The sequence below is a fragment of the Oryzias latipes genome, chromosome 19 (genome assembly GCF_002234675.1).
Source record: "Oryzias latipes chromosome 19, ASM223467v1".
NCBI lineage: Eukaryota > Metazoa > Chordata > Actinopteri > Beloniformes > Adrianichthyidae > Oryzias > Oryzias latipes.
In genome coordinates this window covers 12,155,345-12,179,730 of record NC_019877.2, presented here as the reverse complement: position 1 = coordinate 12,179,730, position 24,386 = coordinate 12,155,345, and the positions used below count along the sequence as shown (strand labels likewise).

At 39.7% G+C, this 24,386-nt stretch overlaps 2 protein-coding genes across 8 annotated transcripts in view; one reads left to right on the top strand and one right to left on the bottom strand.

Annotated features, from left to right (window-relative positions):
- The window catches only part of LOC101166342 (receptor-type tyrosine-protein phosphatase epsilon), a 52,290-nt gene extending 46,098 nt beyond the window's left edge, over positions 1-6,192 (bottom strand). For 4 of the 6 annotated variants that reach the window (XM_020712356.2, XM_004080448.3, XM_020712358.2 and 1 more), the window contains exon 1: positions 6,070-6,192. The gene's annotated coding sequence lies outside the window, so the exon portion shown is untranslated. The remainder of the gene's footprint in view (positions 1-6,069) is intronic. The other 2 variants (XM_020712357.2, XM_020712359.2) reach the window with 1 other exon arrangement.
- clrn3 (clarin 3) lies at positions 3,466-10,506 on the top strand. 2 transcript variants are annotated; one of them, XM_020712361.2, is made up of 4 exons: positions 3,466-4,658; positions 7,836-8,029; positions 9,362-9,547; positions 9,621-10,506. In XM_020712361.2, exons 2-4 carry the CDS (start codon positions 7,879-7,881, stop codon positions 9,890-9,892), a joined length of 609 nt encoding a protein of 202 aa, XP_020568020.1. In that variant the 5' UTR covers positions 3,466-4,658; positions 7,836-7,878; the 3' UTR covers positions 9,893-10,506. The 2 variants fall into 2 exon arrangements, with proteins under 2 accessions (XP_020568020.1, XP_004080495.1); XM_004080447.4 differs by lacking the exon at positions 3,466-4,658 and having other exon boundaries at positions 7,661-8,029.
- Positions 10,507-24,386: the final 13,880 nt, after the last annotated feature.

The following is a 24,386-nucleotide window of genomic DNA, read 5'->3' as shown; positions in this document are numbered from 1 at the left end:
CAATTGGGTGGGACAAAGTCAACTCTGGGTTCTCTAGGGTCCACCCATCTGCCAATCAAAAATACACACCCCTAAAATGCAAACATTTGAACGCAAACAAAATATAAACATCAAAAATGCTATGTTACACAGAAAAATTTAGCTTTTTAACATTAAAGTTAATAGGAAACTGCTAGCATCTGACACCTGCCTCCACAGGTCCTTTGAGGAACTGCAACATTTACTTCCTGGTTTGCATCAAATTTGGGAACAGAAGCAGAGCAAGCAGCAGTCACAAACATGTGACTTCTCTGTTCCTTCTTACTCTGTTTTTTATCTAAATCCTACCCCTCAGATTCAGATAATAGCTGCTTCCTTACACACTGGCAGGAGTCCAGAAGATCAGACGCGTTCAAAGTTCAGAGCAGCTCTGGTTTTCATTAGTGCTTTCTGAGCCTGCCTGCAACACGTCTAAGAGCATCTACCGTATGTCAGATAAAGCCCAACTGCAGGCTCTGTCCCTCATCCAACTACATGTTTACACATTTTCAACTCAACAACACTTACAGAGCTTCTCACAGAGCCACAAGCTGGGATGCAGAAGACCTGACCTTGCCCAAAAAAGGGTACAGTGAAATAGGACACCTTTCTGTCGCCGCCCGCCTTTGTGATGCGATCAGCACATATTTGATTACAGCTACACTCAAGAGTTATGGGTGTTAAAAGAAACCCAGAAACCGACCTTTGATTGAATAAAGCGACGTGACGTCCGACTTTTATTTCTGCAAATTCAAAACGAGTGGGGCATTGTTGGTGCGGCGGCTCCAGTGATCGAGGGAGCCGTCATGCTGAATGACACAGTTGTTCTTGTGTGCAAATGTACAGCAGTGGGAGCCCACTGCCATCAAACTGCATCACACTGCTGAGGGGACAATGAAAATATTGAGAAATGACATGACAATCACTACTGCTTTTTACAGCAGGCTTACAAGAATGAAGAGGAAACTGGCCTTTATAGCAGCCATCCATTATTCATAAAGCACAGCACTACTCCCTGTCATCATCCTCTGAATTCTAACAACCAAACCATTATTTCACCCTTTTTTTTTCCTTTGAGGTTTCATCAACTTAGTTTTTTGTGTCTTGCTGGTTATTGTCATCTTTTCTCAGCATGACATAGACTCAAGCATAAAAACATCAGCTAGTACCAAACTTTCAAAGGTAAACTAAAAAGAAACCAATTTAGTTCATGTTTAATGAAAGAATGAACAGTTCTATCAATAAAAAGTCCATCTTTTAATTTAGATAGCTAATTGTGTCATTAGATTTTTTATTATAATCCATTTAAAACTGTTTTCGGGTAGTAATTGTCAAATAAATCTATATTAAATTGAGTCAATGAATTGAACTAAAATGGAATTTTTTTCAGTACTTCAGCAGTGACAGCCAACTCAAATAAAAAAAGAACAAAAAAGTTAAAATCTGTTTAAAACATCGAATTTTACTTTGGAACGTTAAGATAAAACTGTTCATGTTCAAGTAAATTACGTGATTTCTTTTAGTCGTCAAATCGAACTATTTTGCCCTTTGCCTTCCACAAGAGGAATATTTGATTTTTATTGTAGTTAAATAAACACAAGTGTTGAAGCCGAAGATCTGCATGTTTGCTTTCGTTTAATATGAAGTGAGTCACAGAACGCATGAAGTTAATCTTTTCTGCACTCCACCCCGTTCTGTCATGAGCGGGACATCGAATAAGGCCGTCAAATTTCAGCAAATATCAGCTCAGCTTTTTTCCTTCCAAACTAAAACACAGAGAAACTACACCCTGGTCTCAAAATGTTTCCTCTAATCACCCTGTAGTGTCTTTGTACTCAAAACTGACACTAACACAGTAAAGAAACAAAGTGTTGCCTGAAGCGACGACACCCACAATTCCAGTTGTGGAGTGACATCAGTGGATTCCTGGGATAAGTTTTCTGCAGACTGAGATGGTGGTTTCCATCAGGGGCGAACTATCAGACAGTGACGTAACAGAGAAAAACATTGCTGTAGTGCGGTATGTTAGCAGCTGTTAGCCATAACAGGGAAACAGCAGAATCATTGCCCTCCGTATCTAATATCTACAAACTTCTGCTTGAAATATGATATGTGTGTGAATCACAAATGATCATTGATGAAGTTCAGAAAGAGCAGTAAGTCCTGTAGTACATGCACGTTTCTGTCGTTCCCATCCAACACTCTTGCATTCACGCACGTTTTTCAGTCTATTTTGGGGCTCTATGTACAAAATGCGCAGCCACTGAACGCGTTTTGAAAGTTAAACCAGTTCCTTGACCAATCAGGGACTCCGACTTAGTAGTGACGTATGGATAGCATCCCTTTTCACTCACCGAAGTGCATCCTGTTTGAAAATTGATCATGAAGGACAAATTAATAATTGTGGTTTGTGCCCGCCAGAAAATCTATCGTATAGAGCAGTGTTTTTCAACCAGTGTGCCGCGGCACACTAGTGTGCCGTAGGAGATGGTCAAGTGTGCCGTGGAGAAATTGCCCTCATTAATCATTCACTGATCTAAAAACATTTCCCATCTCCAGGATATCAGCTCTTTGTTCATCCAAACAGGCCCTGATAAAACACTGAGTAGTTAGGAATATAAAAGATCTTAAAATTATTTTTTCTTTGTGTTTATTTAATTCTATTAAAGAAATTTTGATAAGAATGACGCTACCGCGATTTCCCTGCAGCTGACAGTTTGCGGAAAAGTCCCGTCCCTTTAACTGTCTCCACCAATCATTCTTGAAGGCTTAATCACATGTTATCAGTCTGACCAATCAGAAGTGCTTAAAGTCTTCACTTCCTTGTTCTTAATTCTCCTGATAAAGTCGCTCAGTTCTAACAAAAATGCCAGCTAAAGCTCTTCTTTAGCGGTGTAGCTTTCCACAGAGTCCGGTGTCAGACCGTGGAACAAGAGAACAAAACAATGAAGCTCAGAGACGCGAGTCTTTCTGCAAGTTTTCGGCAGTTTTCACACTACATCTCCCATGATGCATTGGCTTAAAGGTGTCCCAGCGCAGTGTCCCAGCGCACGATGAGTTGTCCTTGCGAAACGCCTTGAAACCACAACAAACAAACAGTTTCTAAATTTTCTAATTTAACTTTCATTTCATCTCTTAGAAAAAACAGCCGCAACTTCCTGCTTTTCCGGCCACAATTATCACAAAAATGCACGTGAGATTGCGGGGGGGCTGTCGATCAATACAGACCATGAATCTCTGTTTTTTTTTTTTTTTTTGGATGCTGGTGTGCCGCGGGATTTTTGTCAAGGTTAAAGTGTGCCGTGGCTCAAAAAAGGTTGAAAAACACTGGTATAGAGCTGTGAGAGAAAAATCCTGGAGAAAGAGTCGCAAGATTTTCACTGCTTTGACATTTTGCATAAAACCTCCTCCAACTATAGGTACATGCACTGATTATCAGGTATACATGCTCGGTATGTACACAGCATTACAGGTTCACCAATAAAGGGTCGCCACAGCGAATCGTCTGCCTCCTGACCCCATCGTCAGCACCCTCCTTATACACAGCAAACGCCCTTATGTCCCCCTTCTCTATCCACACATCTCTTTCCTTGGTCTTCTTCTAGGACTTTTTTTTCTGGTAGCTCCAATCTCCAAAACCTCAGCAAACCATCTCAATTTGGCTTCACTACATTTATCTCTAAAGCATCTACCCTAATTTGTTCCTCTGATGGATTCAGTCCTGAACATCTTCAGCTCTGCTGCCTCCTGACTTTTTCCCAGAGCCTCTAAACCAACATGGCTGCTCTTTCCAACATTCAACAACATTATTGAAATTATAATAATAATAATAATAATAGCAAATATTTGGCTTTTGTTTGAGGTTTTCTTGGGGTGGAAAAAGATACAGCAGAGGGGAAGTTTGCACAGCTGTGGACAGTCACTGGGACAGATGTGTTGAGTACAGACTCCTCTGATGACACACCCTTTGTGTGTCATGGTCTCTACTCATCATGTGGCTTCATGACTTCTATAAGTCTTCTCAGCACTAAAAATATCCCCCTTCAGCTTTCTAGTTGTGATGCAGTTTACACTTAATCTAACTTAAACCTTTTATTTCATGCTGCTCATTAGTTTACTTAGCTGGTTTAATGTGGGTTCAATCTGTTTCTCCTCTCCTCGAAGGACTTAAAATAAGTGTTATCATTTAATCTAGTCAGAGAGCAGCCAAGAACCAAAGAGAATTCGTCCGCAAGCACAAACACGCCTCCAGTTGCAAAAGAGTGGAACTCTGTGTGCTCTTGCAAGGTTTCTACTGAGCCACAAAAGGGGGCGGCGAAATCTGACAATTAAACAATTAAAATTTATGACACGACGACGTCAAAACACAAGGTTTCAAAATAGAAAAAAAAAACTGGACCATAAAAGTTGTGTTGGATTTATTGCAGTCTTTTTATGTGTGCATTCACCAGTCAATATAAAAGAAAAGAACTGAAAGTGTGGCTCATGTGTTTGCAGTGTCAGGGAGAAAAGCCTCAGCAAAGCAGGTTAAACTTTGAATCTAAGAGTTTCCACCTCTTACAGCAAACAGGAACGAAGAGTGAGGAAAGGCGGGGATGTCAAGTTGAGGCTCATATACAGTGAGTTCTTACAAACTCCAGGTATGTGTATCTGTCTCCATATTGCCTGTGGATTTCATAAGTACCCACATGCAGCAAATTTAATTTGGCATCAAAAAAAGAAAAAAAAAAAGCTTTTATAAATCAGAAATCTGCACCATCTATATTAGAAATTGCACAAAAACACTTTTTTTTCACAGGTTACCAGTAAAGTTGTTCATTCCTTAAATATCAGGATAAAAATGAAACACGGGAGATAAGATTAGAGCATGAGATGGATGAGGTGAAAGTACTTCAGCAGAATTATTAAGGCTGGAAAATGAGAGCCAAACAAATCTGCCAACAGCTCTTGGCAGTCAAATACTGTCACCTTATAGAAGCTCATTTGTCTTGGCGACGCAGACTGTTCATTTCATCGGATCCTCATTACCCTCCGCCAGATCAATCCTTCCTGGAGTTTATGCAGCAAATTGAAAAACGAAATACAACAAACTGTCAAGGCAGAGACATTTTCGCCGGCTGTTTAGAGCGTTAACCCACGTTGATCCGTCTCCCAATTAAAAGCACGCCTGTTTGCTCTGGAGCCAGCTCTGCTCCATCCACATTAACCGAAGCTGTCAGGATGATGGAGAATGACAAATAAAGCCGTGTCCGGTCATAAAGGGTTTCACCACAACAGGAATGATTTGATACTAACAGCTTACTGCCTTTTTTATGAAGTGATAGAACCCTTTTTTTATGTTTATGGCCTAATAAATGAACTCTCAGTCCAGTAGAGCATCATCCAGTCCTTTTAGCCAAGAATCTGCTATTAGCAATCTGCAACAGGGATGCTGAGCTGTGCTGATCCTGACCTCTGACCCCCTCCACTACAGACCTTGCCTAATCAGATTAGTCATCTCCAGTGATTATAACAATTTGACCCATAATTTTTTTTTTTTTTTCTAAGCCATCATTCTACAGGAGGAGACGAATCTCAGCATTCCACACCTGGCAGCCTCATATCTCAAGGACCCAAAAAAAATCGTATTTTTACACGGACACGTCTGAACTGGCTGGGCTGCAGGCCAGATACACGAGGAGGAAAATGCAATCATGCTTTTGTACGGCAGCTGAAGACAGACAGAGAGGATAACCGAGGCGCAGCGCGGCGGCGGATCAGGACCCAACTCCAAACCCATCATGAACCCACTTTGACGCACGGCTTTGCAGGAGTCCCTGCGGGCTGTCCAAGAACTCCAAACGCACGCGTGGCTCCCTCCACTAAACCAGGACTTACCCCACACGTTCACGCGTCACTTCAGCTTATCTGTGTGTAAAAAAGCCGCGGCGCTGCTGTGCGTAACGGACAGGTAACACACGTGTGACTGCGACCCTGACGCTCCCTGTAAGAATCTTTGAGAGGAGGGGGAGGAAAAAACAGAAAAACGACGCCATGAAAACAGATACTTACTATGAAGGATCCTGCATTAATAAGTCCAGAGGCCAGGTTGTGTTGAAAACGGCGAGGCGAGGCTTCGGCGTTGCCGCCTGTCACCGGGAAGGAGGAGTTTCTCCTCCACAACAGAGGCGCTGCCTGCCTGTCAGAGAGCCGCTCCAAACCTGCCTCGGTGAAATAGCGCCTCCCTCTGGTGCCTAACAGTGTTACAATATTAAAGCTTTCACCTATTTATTTATTTATTTATTTATTTATTTATTTATTTATTTATTTGTTTGTTTGTTTGTTTGTTTGTTTGTTTGTTTGTTTGTTTTGTTTTGTTTTGTTTGTTTATTTATCTTTTTCAAGAATACATTTCATGTATATCGTATCAATATTTATCATAAAATATTTTGGATAGGGACCAATTAAATAAGGAGCGTTTAGTTGTTTGTTAATTTATTTTTGCAAATTCACTTTTGTAGCGGTTTATTATTAGAGTAATCTTAAAGCACATATTCTAATATCCAATAACCAACAGCGTCTAGTTGGTGTTCAGAGGCAAAGTTCTAAAAGTGTATGATTGCATTTACTTGTATAGATGATTTTTAATTGAATTCTACCCTTATGTTTATATTCAGTATTAAGGGGCATAAGGTTTGACTTGATTTCTTTTGCATTTTTAATCAAATTAATCTCCTTAAGTGGGAGGATCTTATTTGGCACACGCTGTATTTTATTTTGAAAGGAACCTGTATGTGCTGCTGTCAAAAGTTGAATACATTTTAATAGTTTTATATATATTAATACAACACTGTTATGTTTTAATTAATTAAAATTTTTAGTTTGTTTGTTTTTCAATTAAGTGGGGTTTTGCCACTCTTGCTGGGTTTTGGTCCATAAGAAACCCGCCTAGCTCTTTTAGTGTGAAAAGTTGGCGACCCCTGGTCTAGAAGGTCCTCCCTACTTTCCACCTGTTATCACCTGAAATCTGACTCTTCCGACAGTTTACAGCTTCAATCAAAAGCAGCTCCTTTGACTCATTCTTTATTTCATGCTGTTACTCACTAAAAATCAGCTCAATAAAAAGCTAAAATGATGCCTGTCATGTTGCTTTCCACCATGCCGTCTTGTTTATCACTTCAATTCTATTTATGCTTTCTTCCAGCCATATGACTGTGCTAGAGGAGACACGCCCTTTTCTTAGTTCATCACTGGTTAAGATTATCCTTTTTCTTCCTGTAATGCACAAGAAAGTAAATGATTAATCTAATTTAGGATTTTATAGCCCATCGGTATCAAGACAGAGAAAGGACTTTGTATCCAAAGAGTGAGAACAAATTAAATCACATACACATAAACATCTTAACTACAAGTTTAAAAAGTTTTTTTTTACCTTGTGTTAAATGTTCTCCCGAAATGTTGCAGTATTCAAAGTCAAGGCAGAGTATTTGAAAAAATAATCTTTGCAAAATCCTAAAATGCCATCATTTCCTTATTGAACCTGAAACCACAAATTACAAATTTATTGTGTTTAACAACAGGTGTTCTTACTATGACAACCAGCACACTCTTTTCCTGTCCAACCAAAGGTCAGCTATAAAGTGATGCATTTTATGACCTGCAGTCATCATTTTACCCCACCCTGGAGAGAATAAGGAGGTCTTCAATACCTTTCAAGACTTAAACTGGCTTTTTGAAACACAAAAAGACCATTTCGATTTTTTTTTTTTCACTAAAAGGGGAAAATATAAAACATCAGTCATGCCATCCAGCAAAAAAATTCTCTATTTCATTTCTAGTGCGGTGTCGACAGCAGTTTCTGTTGGACTGTTGGGGTTTGGAATGTCGCAAGAGTGGTCTACAACAACCGTGCTGTGCGCCAGAGATGGAACTGATGAATTCAATGGAACTGCAGCCGTGACTATGGGCCTTTTCAATGGATCCTTATTTAGAGACAACTGTCCAGGGTTTCAAACTGAAGCTTCTTTTTCAGGTAATTTTACTTTGTTTGATTAAGAAAGGAAAAAGAGACATAAGATACTTCTTTATACGGGGGAAAAATTAAGATGAACCTAAATTTTGAGTAAGGACAACAAATTTTCCCTTTGAGGTATAAAATATACGGAGCCCCTAAATTCACATAAAGGTTAAAAAAAATTGTATTGGTTTCTTGTGCGCTGCTGAAAATAACCAGAATGTCCTTTTAGGGCAGAAGTGGGCAAACTTTCTGACTTGTGGGCCACAAAGGGTTCTAAAATTTGACAGAGGGGCTGGACCAGCAGCGGATGCATGGATCCAATTCATTAGAGAAAGAAATAACATGGAATCTGGATGAGAACGCTTTAACCCTTGTGCTATCCTAAGCACTTTAACATTGGGATTTGGGTCATCTAGACCCACTAGACAGTGCACTGAACCTTTTTTCTTCAATGATTTGTTAACCTCACTGGTGTCCATGGATTACATGAAATCTTTCCACCTTTATCCACCTTTGTCATGGTAGGGAGAACACGTCAAAGTAAGGGTGGCACAAGGGTTAACTTTGAAAACTGAACCTTTTGGAGATTTCATTTCAAAATCGGTGGCTTTCTATCCCACTTTAGTGCCAATTGCCGCAATAGGTTGATGAAAAACACAAACTTAAAAAAATGCTGCATTCACGTGCTGTTGGAATGATAAAAAAAAACTAAAAAAAACAATGACAGTCCAACTTGGAAAACACGCTTGGATGTCAAAAAAACAGCAAATCTTCCAGAATCACATGAATGCAGAATAACTTTTTGCACCTAGACAAACATCGATGTTTGTTTTGCACCATCTATGGAAAAACACCAGAACAGGGAACATTCATTGGGATCAGTAGGGATTATCATCATAATTTATTCCAGTTTGGCCGACCAGATTAAATAGTTTAACGGGCTGCATACTTTTTTTTATGTTAAAAAAAAGCAAAGACGTAGATAAATATGTCTGTCTGATAGGTAGAACTTTTCTTCCTTTTGCGTGGACTCTAGATGTACATGTGGAGGTTTTTACAGGTTTCAAAGGTTTAAAACAGTCAAATTACAATTAAACAGAAACAAATTATTAAGTCAAGGTTGTTTTTTAGTATTACCATGCAAAAAAATAGTCAGAACTCATTGCGGATGTTTGGTTTCACACAGCTTCATGTGCATGTTGCTAAATAATCAATGCAACATTTGTTCTAAAACTTACTTTCTTTTTTCATTTTTAAGGAAAATGTCACTTTTAGCTGCAACTTGCATATTTTGTGTACATCTCAAGTGATGTTTTCTTATCATCCTTTGTGTTTTTGTTTGTGTAGCATTTGACAAACTGTTGGAGACAGGAGGTGCCCCTCCAGCCCTGCACTTTCTGTCTGTGATCCTTTTGGCCTTGTGTCTGCTGTTTTCTGCCGGCAGCATCCTCCTGTCGCTCTACAACAGTGTCAGCAACCCTTACCAGACATGCATGGGCTATGTTGGAGTCTACGCCTGCAGCTCTCTCAGCGGTAAGCTTTATTTCGCCCTGTTTTGGAGTTGGAGTATTCCCTTCCTTAATCTGCTTTTCTTTCTCCCTGGCAGCTTGTTTGTCTGTGCTGGTCCTTATCCTGTTCGTGATAAATGTCAGTGTGACCAACCTGGCAGAAGTGGTGGTTTTCACATTTGTCAGTGAAGTGGAACTGGGTAAAAAATCTGTAGAGATGAAGGTTGGATATTACCTGGTCATCCCTTACACGGTGCTCTCTCTGGTTGCCATTGGCTTGATCTACTTTTATGAGCATGCAGCCTACACGCACAAGCAGGAGCAAGAGAAACCCACAGAGGACGCTCCAATGGAAACGATGATGTATTAGGGTCACAGGGGGAACATAGTCAGCTGTCGGCTGATGAATCGATCAATATTCTCAGAGACATTCAGCAGAGGAGCATAAAACATGATGACGGTGATGTGTTCAGGGAAATGTGGACATCCAGCTTGTTCCGTGAAGAAAATCTGACATGAAAAATGCTCATTTTACAACTGAAATGTTTTATCTTAAATTAAATATTTGAACTGAACAGATTTTGAGACGATAAATCAATTTTGGTCTGTACAAAATAACACTTTATGTATTTATTTTGTGTGTGAACAATGGAGTGGGTGCCATAAAACAGTTTATGGCACTAAAAATAAAAAAATCAACCAACCAACAGGCTTTAAAGTTAAACAATTTTTAATTAAAAAAAATCTTGGATACTTTCAGTGTTGCTGTACAACATTTTACATGTGATTATCAAACATAGTGCATCAAGATAATAGTTGTATTTCAAACATTTATTTGCCTGTCATTTGAACTTGATTGAATTTGCTGCCCTCTATCGTTGACATGATGTAAATGCACTTTCAAAACTACCAGGACCAAAAGTTTGTTTTATTTGCTTTGCACTTTGAAATTGTTTTTGTCAAATAAAAAATATTATTGAGGGATTCATTTCATTAAATAAAATCCTACTTCACAACTGAAGCTTTAACTGTTACCCCCTGAGTTTAAGTTAATCACATCTAGGATCATTCTGATTTGAACACAAAGTCTAAAAATATCAGACATTTATTTTCTATGTTTCCCTTATATAAAGTTAAAAAAAAATAATAATGTTGTTATTATTTTTATCCAGCCTTGTGATGGAAATGCACAAACACCTCCATCGGCTTCAAATATTTCTGATAATGTTACTGAAAATGATAAATGACCAAATAATAAGATTCATTATTTGAAAATTATAATTTTATATCAGATGTTGCTCTTTTCACCATTATTACATCTCTACTTACAGGATAAGATCAAAAGTGATGTTTTTTACTCTTTATTTTTTTTCCCACCAAATCTCTCCTGGCTGCCTCCTGAATGGATGGCTTTACTCACTTTCATCAGCTGAGCTCTTTAAAGTCAAGTCATGCGTTTCATCTTAAATGTATCCTCTTCCAACCTGTAAAAGCTACAACAAGAGATAAAGATCTATATGTTTGTTTTATGAATCTGGCGGGTTAAAAAACAAAAACAGCATAAAACATAATAAGCACGAGCGGACGAGCACAGACACTGAAATAAATAATCTGAAAGATCCTGCTGAGCGTTGGCCTCTATTGTCTCCTGGATGTTCAGACATCCTCACAGCTGTGAGGATGTCTGAACTTTAGAGCACGGTGGAGGTGTCCCGTTACCTTTCCCGTGTCCCATCACTCAGGGCCCAAAGTCTGTTTGGACATGCCCTTTGCAGCGCCTCTCAGCCCCGCAACGCCTTCTATCTCCCATCAAAAGAAACACTCTTCCTTCAAGTTTCACACTTCAAGGGAGCTGTGGAAGGATGCAGCAATTTGCTTTGTTGTCGTCAGCTCAAATATGGATTAAATTTCTGGGAATTCCTGCTCTCTGCAATGAATCAAAGAGATTTCAGACTTGTTGGCAGAGCAGAGAACCCAGCGTATCCTCTGAGGTGTAGGTGACGTCGACACATTTGTCTTTTTAGTCTTAAAGAACAGAAAGCGTGGTTCAGATTTGACTCCAGATCATGTGACCAGAGATGAGACCGTCAAGATGACAGAGGACAGGTTCCAATGACCTCCTCAAGACCACTAAAAAAGCTTTGCTTTCCTCTTTTTCTTCCCTTCAAAGGCATCCTTTCCCCATCTCACCCTTGCAAACAGTCTCTAAAAATGTTTAAAGTCATTTTTCTTGTACAGTAGGCTAAAGCACAGGGTGAGCAGGAAAAAATCAATTCAGTGTGTTAAAGAGTTTCCTAGCTCATAACAGAAACATTTCGTAGCAGCTTACAAAGGCGATATTTTATTTTATCAGTCTCAAATCTGCTCCGGTGAGCACTGAGGTGGGAAATCCCTGAATCGCTCTGTGGTGCTGTTTGCTGTGCAAACAGTGCCTGAATTTGCAGAAAGGCCTGCAGTAATCTCTTCCTCTTCTCACCCTCCATGTCTCAGAGCGCACCAAGATGAATCAATCTGGAGCCCTCAGCACTGACCACTTACTCTGCGGGACGGGATTAAAGCTGAAACTTTTGTACCTGTGAAACGCGATCCTCTAAGATCCCGCATCATGGAGGCCTGTGAAACAGACTCCTCCAGCTGCAGGGGCCACATCCACAGCCAGGCAGGGCTCTCTGCGCTGAGGAGAACCTCTACTTTTATTTTATTTGATTACACCTGTTTCAAACATGTTAAGAATTAGAATAGTATCCATATGATACAAACTTATAGATAACAATAGCAATAAGAATAACAAAAGCAATAATAACAAGAACATTCATTTATATGACAATCCATGTTTACTTTTAAAATCTTTCTTAACATCCACATAATTATCTTTACACATGCTATTATTTATCATGTATTCTTGTATTTTTCCATTACCATTGTTTAAATGTTGCTGTTCCTCTTGGGTTATAAACATTTTTTCCTAATATAAATAATTTTTGGATCTTATTTCTTAGGAAGTAGCTATATGTTTTTTTTTTTATATTAGTACAGTTTCAAATTTTATAAGAAGTTTTTTTGAATGATCCAAACTGCTTTTTTCTGTAACATCTATGATGGATATGGTGCTGATTTATAATGATTCCACCATATTTAGTAGGGGTAGGGGAGGGCTAAGGCTACAGTATAAAGTACGCAGAGAATTGTAGTTAAGGAGGAGTTAAATTTTTATTTGTTACTGAAAGATCTTTTGAGATTTTTGTTTCTATGTGTCTGTGTTTTCCATGATTCTTTACTGTCAATAATAAATCATAAAAACTAAAAACTTGTTCTCTTGTACACATTCATATGTACATTCGGGAAGTGAATGGAAACCCAGGAAAATACATTTCTAGAAAAAACAAAAACAAAGCTGTTGTTTGTTTAACCCTTGTGCTATCCTTGGCACTTTAACATTGGGAGTTGGGTCATCTAGACCCACTAGACAGTGCAATGAACCTTTTTTCTTCAATGATTTGTGAACCTCACTGGTGTCCATGGATTACATGAAATCTTTCCACCTTTATCCATCTTTGTCATGGTAGGAATAACACGTCAATGTAAGGGTGGGGTCATCTAAGATAGCACAAGGGATATATATATGACTCCTGTGTCTATTATCCACAGATGAATCTAACTTGATTGTTGTGTCTTGGTCCTGAAGGAGAAGAGGATGCAATCATATGGGAATATGAAGCCCATTTAAGTGTGATCAAAATTCTCATATTAACCTTTACTAACTAAATTGTGACTGGTTGTGCACTTGTCTGCATGTCGCTGAACTCACAAAGGTCTCCCACGCTCAACCTGCCTGACTGATACTGGAAGCTGGGCAGGCTCCTCACTTATCTCCGCCATTAATCTTCATTTGTCAGTGGAGGCAGAGGTGAAGGAGAAGGAGGGAAAGAAGACGAAGGAGGAGAAGGAGGTGGAGGAGGATGGCTAAAAGGTAATCGCACCCCTGCTGCTGCTGCTCCATTATGGTGTCATGCCTCTGTTAACAGAAGATAAGATCTTTTTTTTAAATCACCTGAAGCCAATTGTCCACTTTACCAGGCTAAAAAAAGAGGAACTAAAAGAAGAAGACAGAGACGTGTCTACCTTTAATCAGACTAATGATCAGGTTTATTGAAGAAATCTGGGCCCAATGCGATACGTTGCTGCTCCAGATGGAAAAACACTTGGATGAAAGGTCCAAAACTTTCTCTGTCTGACATTGTTGACTGACGTGTTTCTGATTGGCAGGCGTGATTGTACGAGTGACACACATGGACAGGCCCAGTTAACCTACTGACACAACACACAGTTCAGCTTAACTGTTCCAGTTTGACCCAACACACAAGACATGCAGCAAGAATTCCCAACCAGATGGAACTGTCTTCATGTTTTATCAAAGAGACTGTAACCCTTGTGCTATCCTAGGCACTCTAACGTTGGAAGTTGGGTCATCTAGACCCACTAGACAGTGTGCTGAACCTTTTTTCTTCAATGATTTGTGATCTTCACTGGTGTCCATGGATTACATGAAATCTTTCCACCTTTATCCACCTTTGTCATGTTAGGGAGAACACATCAATGTAAGGGTGGGGTCATAGGATAGCACAAGGGTAATAAAAGGATTCACCTTTTTAGTCTAATGCACATAAACTGAAGTCCAAAGCTGAGGCAGGTTTTGGCAAATTTCACTGCTGACCAGGAGGAAAGAATAATCTTTTAAAAACTTGACTATTTTTACAGCCCAATCCTTTTTAACCAATAACTGTCAAGGATTTCCATCCAAACACTTCAGCAATTTTTCCAAAAGTGTCAGTGTTTTAGGATTTAGCCAATAAATGTATGAGTGAATGTAAGATTAACCTATTAAAGATGCTCATCATAACTTAATTTAAAAAAATGAAGTCAAACATAAACTTTTTCAGAGTTGTTAAATATAAACTTTTAAAGCTTTAAATTTTCCAGATTAAAATGTATATTTGAAAAGTAAACTTACGCAATAAAAAAAGTGCAAAAAATATTGCAAGAGCTTTTTTATTGTCTGAACATATGAAACTTATTTGTATTTCAGCAGCTTTATTTGGCAGTTTCTATTGCTGGGGTTAGGAAAAGAAATGGAACAAAAATGTTGTTACAAATAAGTAACTTCATTCAAAAGAAAATCATGAATCGATAAAAAAACTGAACAAAATCATATCTTTATCATATAAACACTACTTAAAAGAAAGGAAATCCTAAGCAAACTAATGACAATAAAAGAAAAACTTTTTAATGGGTCAAATATCAAAATATTTTTTTAAATGTTGCTACAGTTTTATTTGAGTGTTGAACGAATTTTCTTTCAGAAATGCAAAAGAGATACCATCACTGGCGGAGCACAAGTCATATTGAAAAAATAAAAATGAAAAGAACAAAAAAAAACTGTAAAATGAGTCTTATAAGTAAAAACTTTTTTTGTCATTGCCAGAAATTATAACTCCTATTTATAGTTGATCTAGAGTTTTATCCAACTGCCATAAACATGTTAAACATGGCTGAGAAACATTAAACCGGGACCTCTTTTTGTAAATTGTGTAACGTTATTCAAGTAAAAGGATGGGATGAAATAGGGATACTGATATTTGTGGTAGAAGAACCACAAACAAAACCATAAATCATAACACTTTTTTTCTGCATTTTTTCTGTTGATGGGAGTGATTGAAGGCTGCTGTAAAACCTGTAAAATAGTTCCTCCTCCCAGATGTGCAGAGGTGTGAGAAAACCCACGATCAACTTCTCCCTGTTGAGCTTCATGACGAAATTAAAGGATTTGCAATGCTCTGCCATAAGGCTGTCAGTCACTGTCACACCTGTCTGACAGCCTTTAGGCAGCTGTCATGCAGAGCATAACTTAATCTGTCAGTCTGCTCGGCGCTTCATCAACACCTTCAGCATCACACGGGACAAAGAGAGATTTAAACGTTGACATTAGACACTGCAGATTACTGCTGCACCTTGCTCGCTGAGGTTTATGTGCAGGAATGCTGCCGCAATTTGATCCTAAAACACTTCTGCTTCATTTATCACCTCGTTTTCCATCTCTTCTGTGCTGCAGAGATATTTGAGTTTGTCATGTGGACTGTGCAGTTTTTAATATTCTGCATAGGAAAGGCTGCGGCCTCTCTTTAACCGTATGCGTCACTTTGACAGATTAAAGGTGTTTATGGTAGTTTTGAAGACAAAGACATCATGCCAGAGCATTTTGTTGTTGTTGTTGTTTTTACTACATGCCCATAACTAATTCAACAAACTTACAACTAGTGGAACTGAATTTTTTAAAAATGACATCAAAAGAATTAAGCTTCAAGTATTTTGAACACTACAAAAACTTGTATTTGACTCAGCTAGTAAATTTCTTTAAAAAAAAGTAATCTTAAATAACTTTATTATACAGGTGAACAAACAAGCAGAGACAGTCAGTACTGTACTATCAAATCTCGAACCTGACATCCAAAATGACTAGATTAAATTTTTACGGGATTTAAAAAAAAGAGAAAATGCAAAATTTTAGAGTAAATTGATCTTTTCCACAATTATTCGGATCATTTTAACTTCAAACTTCATTTTTCCGTCTAAAGCTATGTTTCACCTTCCTCTGCAATTCGTGTTCAAGCAGCCACTTCCAGTGAAAAGTCTATGGTCAAACTTTGACCAATCAGGGACTCCGATTTGGTATGGATTAGTGAACCCAGACACGGCGACAAGCCTGACAACATCTGCGTTTGTTTTTCAAATAAAAATATACCAAGGCCCCTTTCTTGACGTGATTGTATTTCATATCCGCCATTGCCCAAGTCGCGAGGTTTGCACTGCTTCAACATTTTGCATCAAACTTCTTCCAACTGTAGGTGGCATAATCGGTGGATTAGGAAAAAGACAAAGAAGCCCCTACTTGCTTTTCCGGCGTGAACACGATGGTCTAAGTGCACGTTTAAGAGCGTTTAGCGTGCGTCACATGCCCGGTGTGTACGTAGCTTAAAACATTTTTATCACTGTGTTGCAAAACGTGATGACTGAACAAATCCACATCTGAACTTGGCATTCTGTCCTATCATAGGTTTGAAAAAGAAAAAGACAAGTCATTCTATTTCTGATCTTTCCAACAGTTTTTGCTCCTGCTCTTTTATTGATTAACTTGATGTCAAACCAACAAATTCCAAGCAGCTGGTTTCGCTTTACAGTTCATTTTTGGAGAACACAATTTTTTACCAAACTATTGCCACCTTTCGTCTATTCACTAAAATTCTCAGGTGTCGGGCCTAAACGATAAATTCAGGAATTGAGTAGAATAGTCAGAACATTTTATTCCAGATTAAAAATACATAGCTTTTACAGAGTTTTTGGGGGGGGGGAACTGAAAAGGCAAAAAAAATGCTTACATTAAATTTAGAAGTAGGTCTATATGCGATGGCACAACCAGGAAAGGAGTGGAAATGGTGCAGACTCCCATAGCCCTGTCTTCACCCTCTGAGTCAACTCATCACCTCCCGGTTTGGTGTCAATAAGGGGAGAAAAAGGAGCACAGGGGGAAGGAAGAAGCAGGGATGAAGGGGGCTGGCGGTAGATGGATGGGGGGAGGATGAAGGGATCACCTTGCCAAATCCTCTGTGACAGTCTCCTCTCTGTGCACTTAGCGTAGCAGCCGGAGCCAACACATCGCCGGGTGTAGGTCTGCCTGAGGCGACACTCTGGCCTCGGACTCCCTGCCATTGTCATCTGTCCGTCTCTCAGCCTCTCCATCCAGCAATCCGCCTGGAGGAAACCCACTTCCTCCCTTCACATTCTTCCTCCCTCCATTACCCCCAGGAGGAGCAAGGGAAGTTGTGTTGAAGGGGACTCCCAGCAAAGGTCAAGCTAGTATCACTGTCAAAGTTTCAGGGGTGGCATCTCGCCACCAGTTTTTCATCAATCAAGCGCAACGAGACAAAATGATATGAAGACGGTGAACATTGTGCTAGCACGGTTTGGTTCTGATTAGATAGAGGATGTCTGATTTGAGCTGCTTGGCACATGACAGTGATAGGAGAGTGATAAGGTTGTAGCACGCCTCGCTGAGTGGAATGGCAAATATGTCATCATCCTGAGACGGGGTCTGGCTGGGCCGTTTCAGTGAGTGCACCCATGTCAGGGTGATGTATGGACGCAGTAACAAAACCTCTGAGAAAGCATTTGGGGGTGGCTGCAACTGCCAAGCCACCCTTCATATCTTATGCAGAGGAATAGGGGCCACATGTAAACATCAACTTGCAACTCCAGATCTGTCTGAATTTTAACAATCCCACTGAGAAAGACATGCCTTATACAAAGGTCAGCCACTCTGTGGATTACACCTTTAGAGGTTTGTCCAGCAAACCCTGCCCTTTGGCTGGTTTCACATTTAGCAACGCTTTTCCAGTTCTCTTAATGGAAACGGCTGGGAACTCATTTGTGTGGAACATGAAGAAAACACTAAGTCTTGAAGGAATTTCTTCCCCTGGGGATCCTACCAGTGATGCTCATCTCCTCTCAGTCATTTGGAGTTGAGAGTTGAGAGCATGACTGACACTTTTTAATCTTTCACTGGAGAGCTTTAGAGCCATCAGAGTTATAAAAATGTGTTTTATGTGCAGGAATGGTCCTAAATTCTAAAAGTCTAAACTTCTTGGTTCTGTCTTTCATATGCAACTCAAAAGATGGTCCACGAATCAAAACATAAAAGATTTAACTAACTAAAGTTGAATTTTTATATATTATTAATTCAGTATTTAAAACTGTAAATGAGAATGCTTTTTAACAGAAAAACTCGTTTTTTTAATATTATGGTCACTTTTTATTTCAAGCAACATCAATATGTGTTTGACATGACAGTTTTAAACATAAAAATGTGCATTTTGGTGTCCTTTAGACAAGGTTCGCCAGGAACCCATTATTAACGTCTTGATTGATTTTATTCCAATTATAAACATAATCTTTTGTGGGTCTGTGGTTTTCAACCGATAGTGTTTGTAGCTGCATCCTTTACATCATTGGTCTTATGTTTTGTAGTCATCAACTCTTTGTTTTAAATCAGAAAAAGTAAGTTGCTATTAAAATGTCATAAATTAAAAATATTTCAGTTATTAAATTTCTTACAAAAAGAATGAAGGAATTTCTCTGAGGCAGAAGTACAGTATGTGTCCCAAGTCCTGCGAGTGTGTCACGGCAGCATTCAGTGCCCCAACCTGCCCTGCAGAGGACCTCGCTCCATGTCCTCACGTCAACCAGAAACTGAAATCCTCAAGAACCAGCGTGTGCACAGAGAAGATCCTAAGACACAATAAAACTGGAGATGTATGGGAACGGTTGAGGTGGATGTCTGCAGTGATTTATCCCAGCACAAATTCCCAGTTCTAACTCAAACACGAGTCCATCTGAAGATTTAGATGTGAGATACAGGTGAGGAGGGGTTTTAAAACAACCTTGACAGAAGCTATAAAATACGGCAACAGAAATGTAGCGTCTGTCAAGAGAGTAAAATATAATCTGAGTAACACATACTGAACCATAGAGAGAACCCCTGCCAGCCTCTGGAACAGTGCCCGAATCTCCATTTGCTCCCTTGGCTCTCACAATTTTACCCGTCAAGCACAAATCTGCAGCTTGGACAAACCAATAAAATGATGCAGAAGCTGATTGCAGACACTACTCTTCATCCTTGTCTTTCAAAAGCGCTCTAATCCTTTAAGTGTGACCCAAACACTCAACAGAGGAATGCTTCTTTGCTGTGCTTAAGCACAACCCGCTGAGAAGAGGACTCTACTGCCATCACATGTCAAAATAATCATCTGAAAACGTTGAAGAGCTGGCAGGGCCTGAAAGAGCCGGCCGTCATGTGTGACAAAGGCAGAGTATGTGAGCGGCACACAAAGGAAAACAAGGCTACGATTGTGAGACGATAGAAGCAACAACAAAACAAACACGCACACGGGGAATACACTGATACTAATATTCTGAATGTCAGCTGCTGTACCAGCAGCAACATCTGAAAATGTTGGCAGAGGTAAAACTCTATGGCAATATTGATAAAAGAATCAAAATGTCATCCAAGGATGTAGTTGTTTAGTGGATTGCACCAAAAAAATACAATATATAATACATACTTATTTTATTTATGATTTTGAAAATAAAAAAAAGGCATATGGCAAACTTAAATTTTAAATATTCATGTAAAAAGTAAAAGAAGAGTCATCAGTTTTTTTTACTATCAATATGCCATTTTACTGAATTAAGTATGTAAAAAATTCTAGGTGATGAGTGCATATAACTCCAATAGAAAATAAAAACAAAATAGTGTTCAATTGCCACAAACAGGATTTATGTTGTCTAATTCAGTGTTTTTCAACTAGTGTGCCGTGGGAGATGGTCATGTGTGCCGTGGGAAATTGCACTCATTAACTGATCTAACAACATTTACCATCTCCAGGATATCAGCTCTTTGTTCATCCAAACAAAGATAAAACACTGAGTAGTAAGGAATATGAAAGATCGTAAAATACTTTTTCTTTGTGTTTATTTGACTAAATTAAAGACATTTTGATAAGAATAACAGGGCCGCGATTTAGCTGTAGCGTCAGCTGTTTTCGGAAAAGTCCCGCCCCTTTAACTGTCTCCACCAATCATTCTTGGAGGCTTAATCACACGTCATCAGTCTGACCAATCAGAAATGGTTAAAGTCTTCACTTCCTTGTTCAGATTCTGCTCATAAAGTCTCTCAGCTCCAACAAAAAGACCAGCTAATGCTCGTCTTTAGCGGTGTAGCTTTCAACAGAATCCGGTAAAAGACTGTGGAAAAATTGAGCAAAATAATGAATCTCAGAGGCGCTAGTCTGTATGCGTTTGGCGGCTGTTTGCACTACACCTCCCATGATGCATTGGGTTATAGTGACATCGTCTCAGCGCACAATGAGTCTTCCTTTGATGTCTTGAAACCACAACGAACACACAAACACTTTTTAAATCTTTAACTTAACTTTTATTACATCTTTTAGAAAAAACAGCTGCAACTTCCAACTTTTTCTGCCACAATTATCACAAAAATGCATGTGAGATTGCGGAGGGGCTGTAGATCAATCCAGACTATAAGTTTCTCCTTTTTTTAAAATTTTTGGATGCTGGTATGCCACAGAATTTTTGACAAGGTTATAGTGTGCCGTGGCTCAAAAAAGGTTGAAAAACACTGGTCTAATTTATTAGTCCGGCTGTTTGTTACTAAAGAGCAGTGGGCATTCTTCTTGAAAATTTTTTAATTTTGCCAAAATCTGAACCAAAACAAAAAAAAGAAGAAAAGTTTTTGTTTGAACCATTTTCTTTAAGCTAATTCCAAATTTGTCTTTAATGCAACAAAAAAATTATGTTTTTTTTAGTTTTTTTTTTTCTTTTTTTCTATGACAGTTTCTGCAGAGCAGCAGTTAAAAATTCGGCTCTGAGTTGTGGGTGGGACCATTGGCATGGGGAAACTCCGCTCCCCTTCCCTCCCAGTCAATGTGCACGCTCTGTTTACACTTTCTCCTGATAGCTTACAGCCCCCTCACACCCCCCAACCGAACATTATCGGTGCAACAAAAATGGCGAGTCTACAGTTTTGACCCAGATGCTGACACAGAAAACAAAAATGAAGACGTACAGATCTAGTCGTCTACAAGTAGATGCATCAGAAGCGAGCAATTGTAGCTTGTTTGTCACAGCAACTTACTTTTTCCAGCAGCTTTTTTTGTCTGCTTCTGATTCACAATGATTTGAATAAAGAAATACTCAGAAACGCAGTTTAATTTTTTATTTAAGGAGAAAAATGCCACAAGAACATTTTCATCAGAGTGAATAGTTAAACCTTGTTTCTATAGAAATGTTTGAGGTTTATCTGCTATCGTTTTTCTCGTCTGAGAGAGTCATTTAGTGAAAACAGAAACGTGCAGCAGAAGGTCGAATGGTGTCTATGATAAGAAGGTAAAACGTTTGATCTACTTCACTCTGAGATTTCCAAGATTTGCTGTAAATATATTTAAAAGCTTCTGACTGTTGCAGGAAACAATGGCATTGAGAGCAACTCTGCAAGTTGCAACAGAAAAGGTTTTAAATGTTTGTTTTTGTTGATTTGGTAATAAACTCTCAAATTTTGGCTGCTAAAAGATGAACAGAGAATCTCTGTATAGCAAAATAATGAAAAAAAATGACCTCTGAGCATGTGTGAAATGCTACATTTTAGCATTCGGTGTAGAATTGCGATACCTGTTGCAGAATAATCTGCTTTAAAATGCTTTTTCCTTCTTTATGTATTTCCGTTTGAACTCAGCTTATTTCACAGAAAAGTGCTCTGCTTCACACAACACTATCTGCACACTTTTTTCTAACATTTCTTTACTTTTTCACATTTAGTATGGATTTTCTTTAATACAACTTCTGTAAGTAAAAGAGCTCAATGCTAAAAAGAAAATAATTCAATCACATCCTCACAGTGGGGGCTTTCACGCACCCTCAGTCAAAAACATGGCTGATTATTGCACCGATTATGTCCATGAGTGGCACGATTCATCTGCAGATCTCCTGAAATGGCTACTTGTCTCCGAGGTCCATCCGTGCACTTTAGCAGGTGGATTTTTCATTAAAGCTAAACGTCTGATGACCGTGCTCTTCATTAAGTGCAGCGCAGTTATATGGGCCTGAGATGATTGCCCCTGCAGTGGTTAAATATAGTGATTGGACCAGGCCTGCGCTGCTGTGTAATGAGAAAAAGTCCATAGAGCTGGGGGCCATCATGCTGTCAGCACTCATACCATTACACACCAGTTAAAACAGCTCAGCTCTGATTCATCCTCATTATATTTATTGGATGGATGGACCCGTCTAATTGTGGAAGCAGTCGCAGGCCTACTTGGATCAACGTGTGTCACTGCTGCACCCAAAGGAAGCCTCTCCTACTGGAAGATTTAGAAACAATATACAGTAAACTGATGTATTTAGGGGTTTTATGTCTGTAAAGTTTGTTCGAGTGTTTAGGAGCACTCAGCTGTGAAGTAAATTAACACGTGACCGACACAAGCTCCTGCTGTTGACATGTACACAGAAGGCAGCCTCCCTTTCTCATTTACAAGGCCGAAAATGAACCACTTCTCACCCTTCCACAATCACATGATCGGACATCCCCCCCCCCCCCCCCACCCCCACCCCCGACAGAAGAGGCATCTTCATTTGTGATGTTCGCTCATATCTGAGTGGCTCTCGAGGAGGCGTCTGAACGGCGGTATGCAGATAGGGTTCCTCCTGAATGGCCTGTGGCCCTGCAGACATGTCGTGACCCATCAGCCCGCAGACACACAGGTACCTGACTGCATCCACCAGACTGGCAGACTACCTTGATAGCAACTGTTCACCTCCAATCCCACCCCCCTCTTTTCTCCTCTCAACCCCATTGTGATTTAACTGCTGTTCACAAGACCATTTGCATAATGATAAGAGCTAGTGACACCTCTCTTTGAATTCTATCAGGTAGCCTGAAAGCTTGAAGTGTAATGAAAGGGGTAATTACACGATTTATACAGGGAGGAGCACTGACAGATGCACAAAGCTATCTGGCTAAAGGCCTGACCCGCCTGATTAAGATAGCACACCATCAATCTTGATTTCCCATCAATGAATCAGTCTCTTGTAGTTAAATCTAAATAAATAAGTGTGTCTTGTGGACTCAAAAAAGACTGTTTCCATTCCATACCTCACACCTATAGGTAACAAAACGACTTAAAAACGATGTAAAAATGCTTGAATTGTGTCTTTCTCGGCATGAACTGAACTTTTTTCCTTTTCTGATAAAAAAGGAGGCCACCGGGGGACATAAAAAGGTCTGGTCCTTAACAGAAAAATCAGCACTCCTCCTTATTTTGTGGACTAAATACAGCTCTGCTCATGATTGCACCCTTTGTGTACCTCACATTATGTCAGACTTGTAAAGACCTATTTTCTTTCAAACTGAAAATATATATATATATAAAGGCCTCTTTGTCAAGTGGGGGCATGTCAGCACTCTTGTGTGGATGATGTTAGCCACTCAGCTGTGCTGTCAGCTCCAGTGTTGAGTGGATGCACGCAAATACACACACACACTGAAGCGTGCATAGGCGCACGTGTGGTTTATGTCACAGCTCAGGAATGCCTGGCAGGAACAAGTGCAGACTGTGGGGTAACAAACGCAGAAACACTGTTGTGAACGGCACACAGCTCTGAGCTCGGGCCGAGGAGCAGCAGCCATCCTGAGATCGGCTGTTTCCCCAGACGGGCTGCGTGTCGCGTGTTTGTGGTTGACACATAAGCTGTTTTGGGTTGATGGAGTCCAACACCAGAGTCAACACAGAGCGCTGATGTTTGTTTGAACTCCTGTCAGGCAGGAGAGCATCTTCTCTCTTGGAATTGCAGCAGCACAAACAACATCCATCACAGGGGGAATCCCGGCGCATGAATCAATTCTTTCCCAATCAAGTCATTTAAATGAAATTGATTAAAGAGCTCCGCCCCCTTCGCTTCTCCTGGCTCCTCAGGGTGATAGCAGCTGTCTCAGAAGTGAGCCGGGCCTTGAAGTGCAGACTGGGATTAGGGGGCAAACACAAAAGCAGCATTCGAGCCTTCAGCCACAGATCATCTGTAGCTTACATGGTGAAAACTTGCTTGAATGTTGATTAAGCCCTTTTTTAGTCTCTGTGAGGGGTGCGTTTGATGGTTTGAGCCACGAAGGGCTCCAGAGGTCTTTGACGCTCAGTCTGTCTCTCTTCTGTCTATTGGTATGCATCCCTCATAATAAAGGCAGG

What these genes read in the sequence shown, in the direction of transcription:
- clrn3 (XM_004080447.4), top strand. Translation starts at nt 7,798, where the DNA reads ATGCCATCCAGCAAAAAAATTCTCTATTTCATTTCTAGTGCGGTGTCG. An exon ending in AACTGAAGCTTCTTTTTCAG is followed by an intron (nt 8,030 to 9,361) that starts GTAATTTTACTT and finishes TTGTTTGTGTAG; the next exon opens with CATTTGACAAACTGTTGGAG. An exon ending in CGCCTGCAGCTCTCTCAGCG is followed by an intron (nt 9,548 to 9,620) that starts GTAAGCTTTATT and finishes TCTCCCTGGCAG; the next exon opens with CTTGTTTGTCTGTGCTGGTC.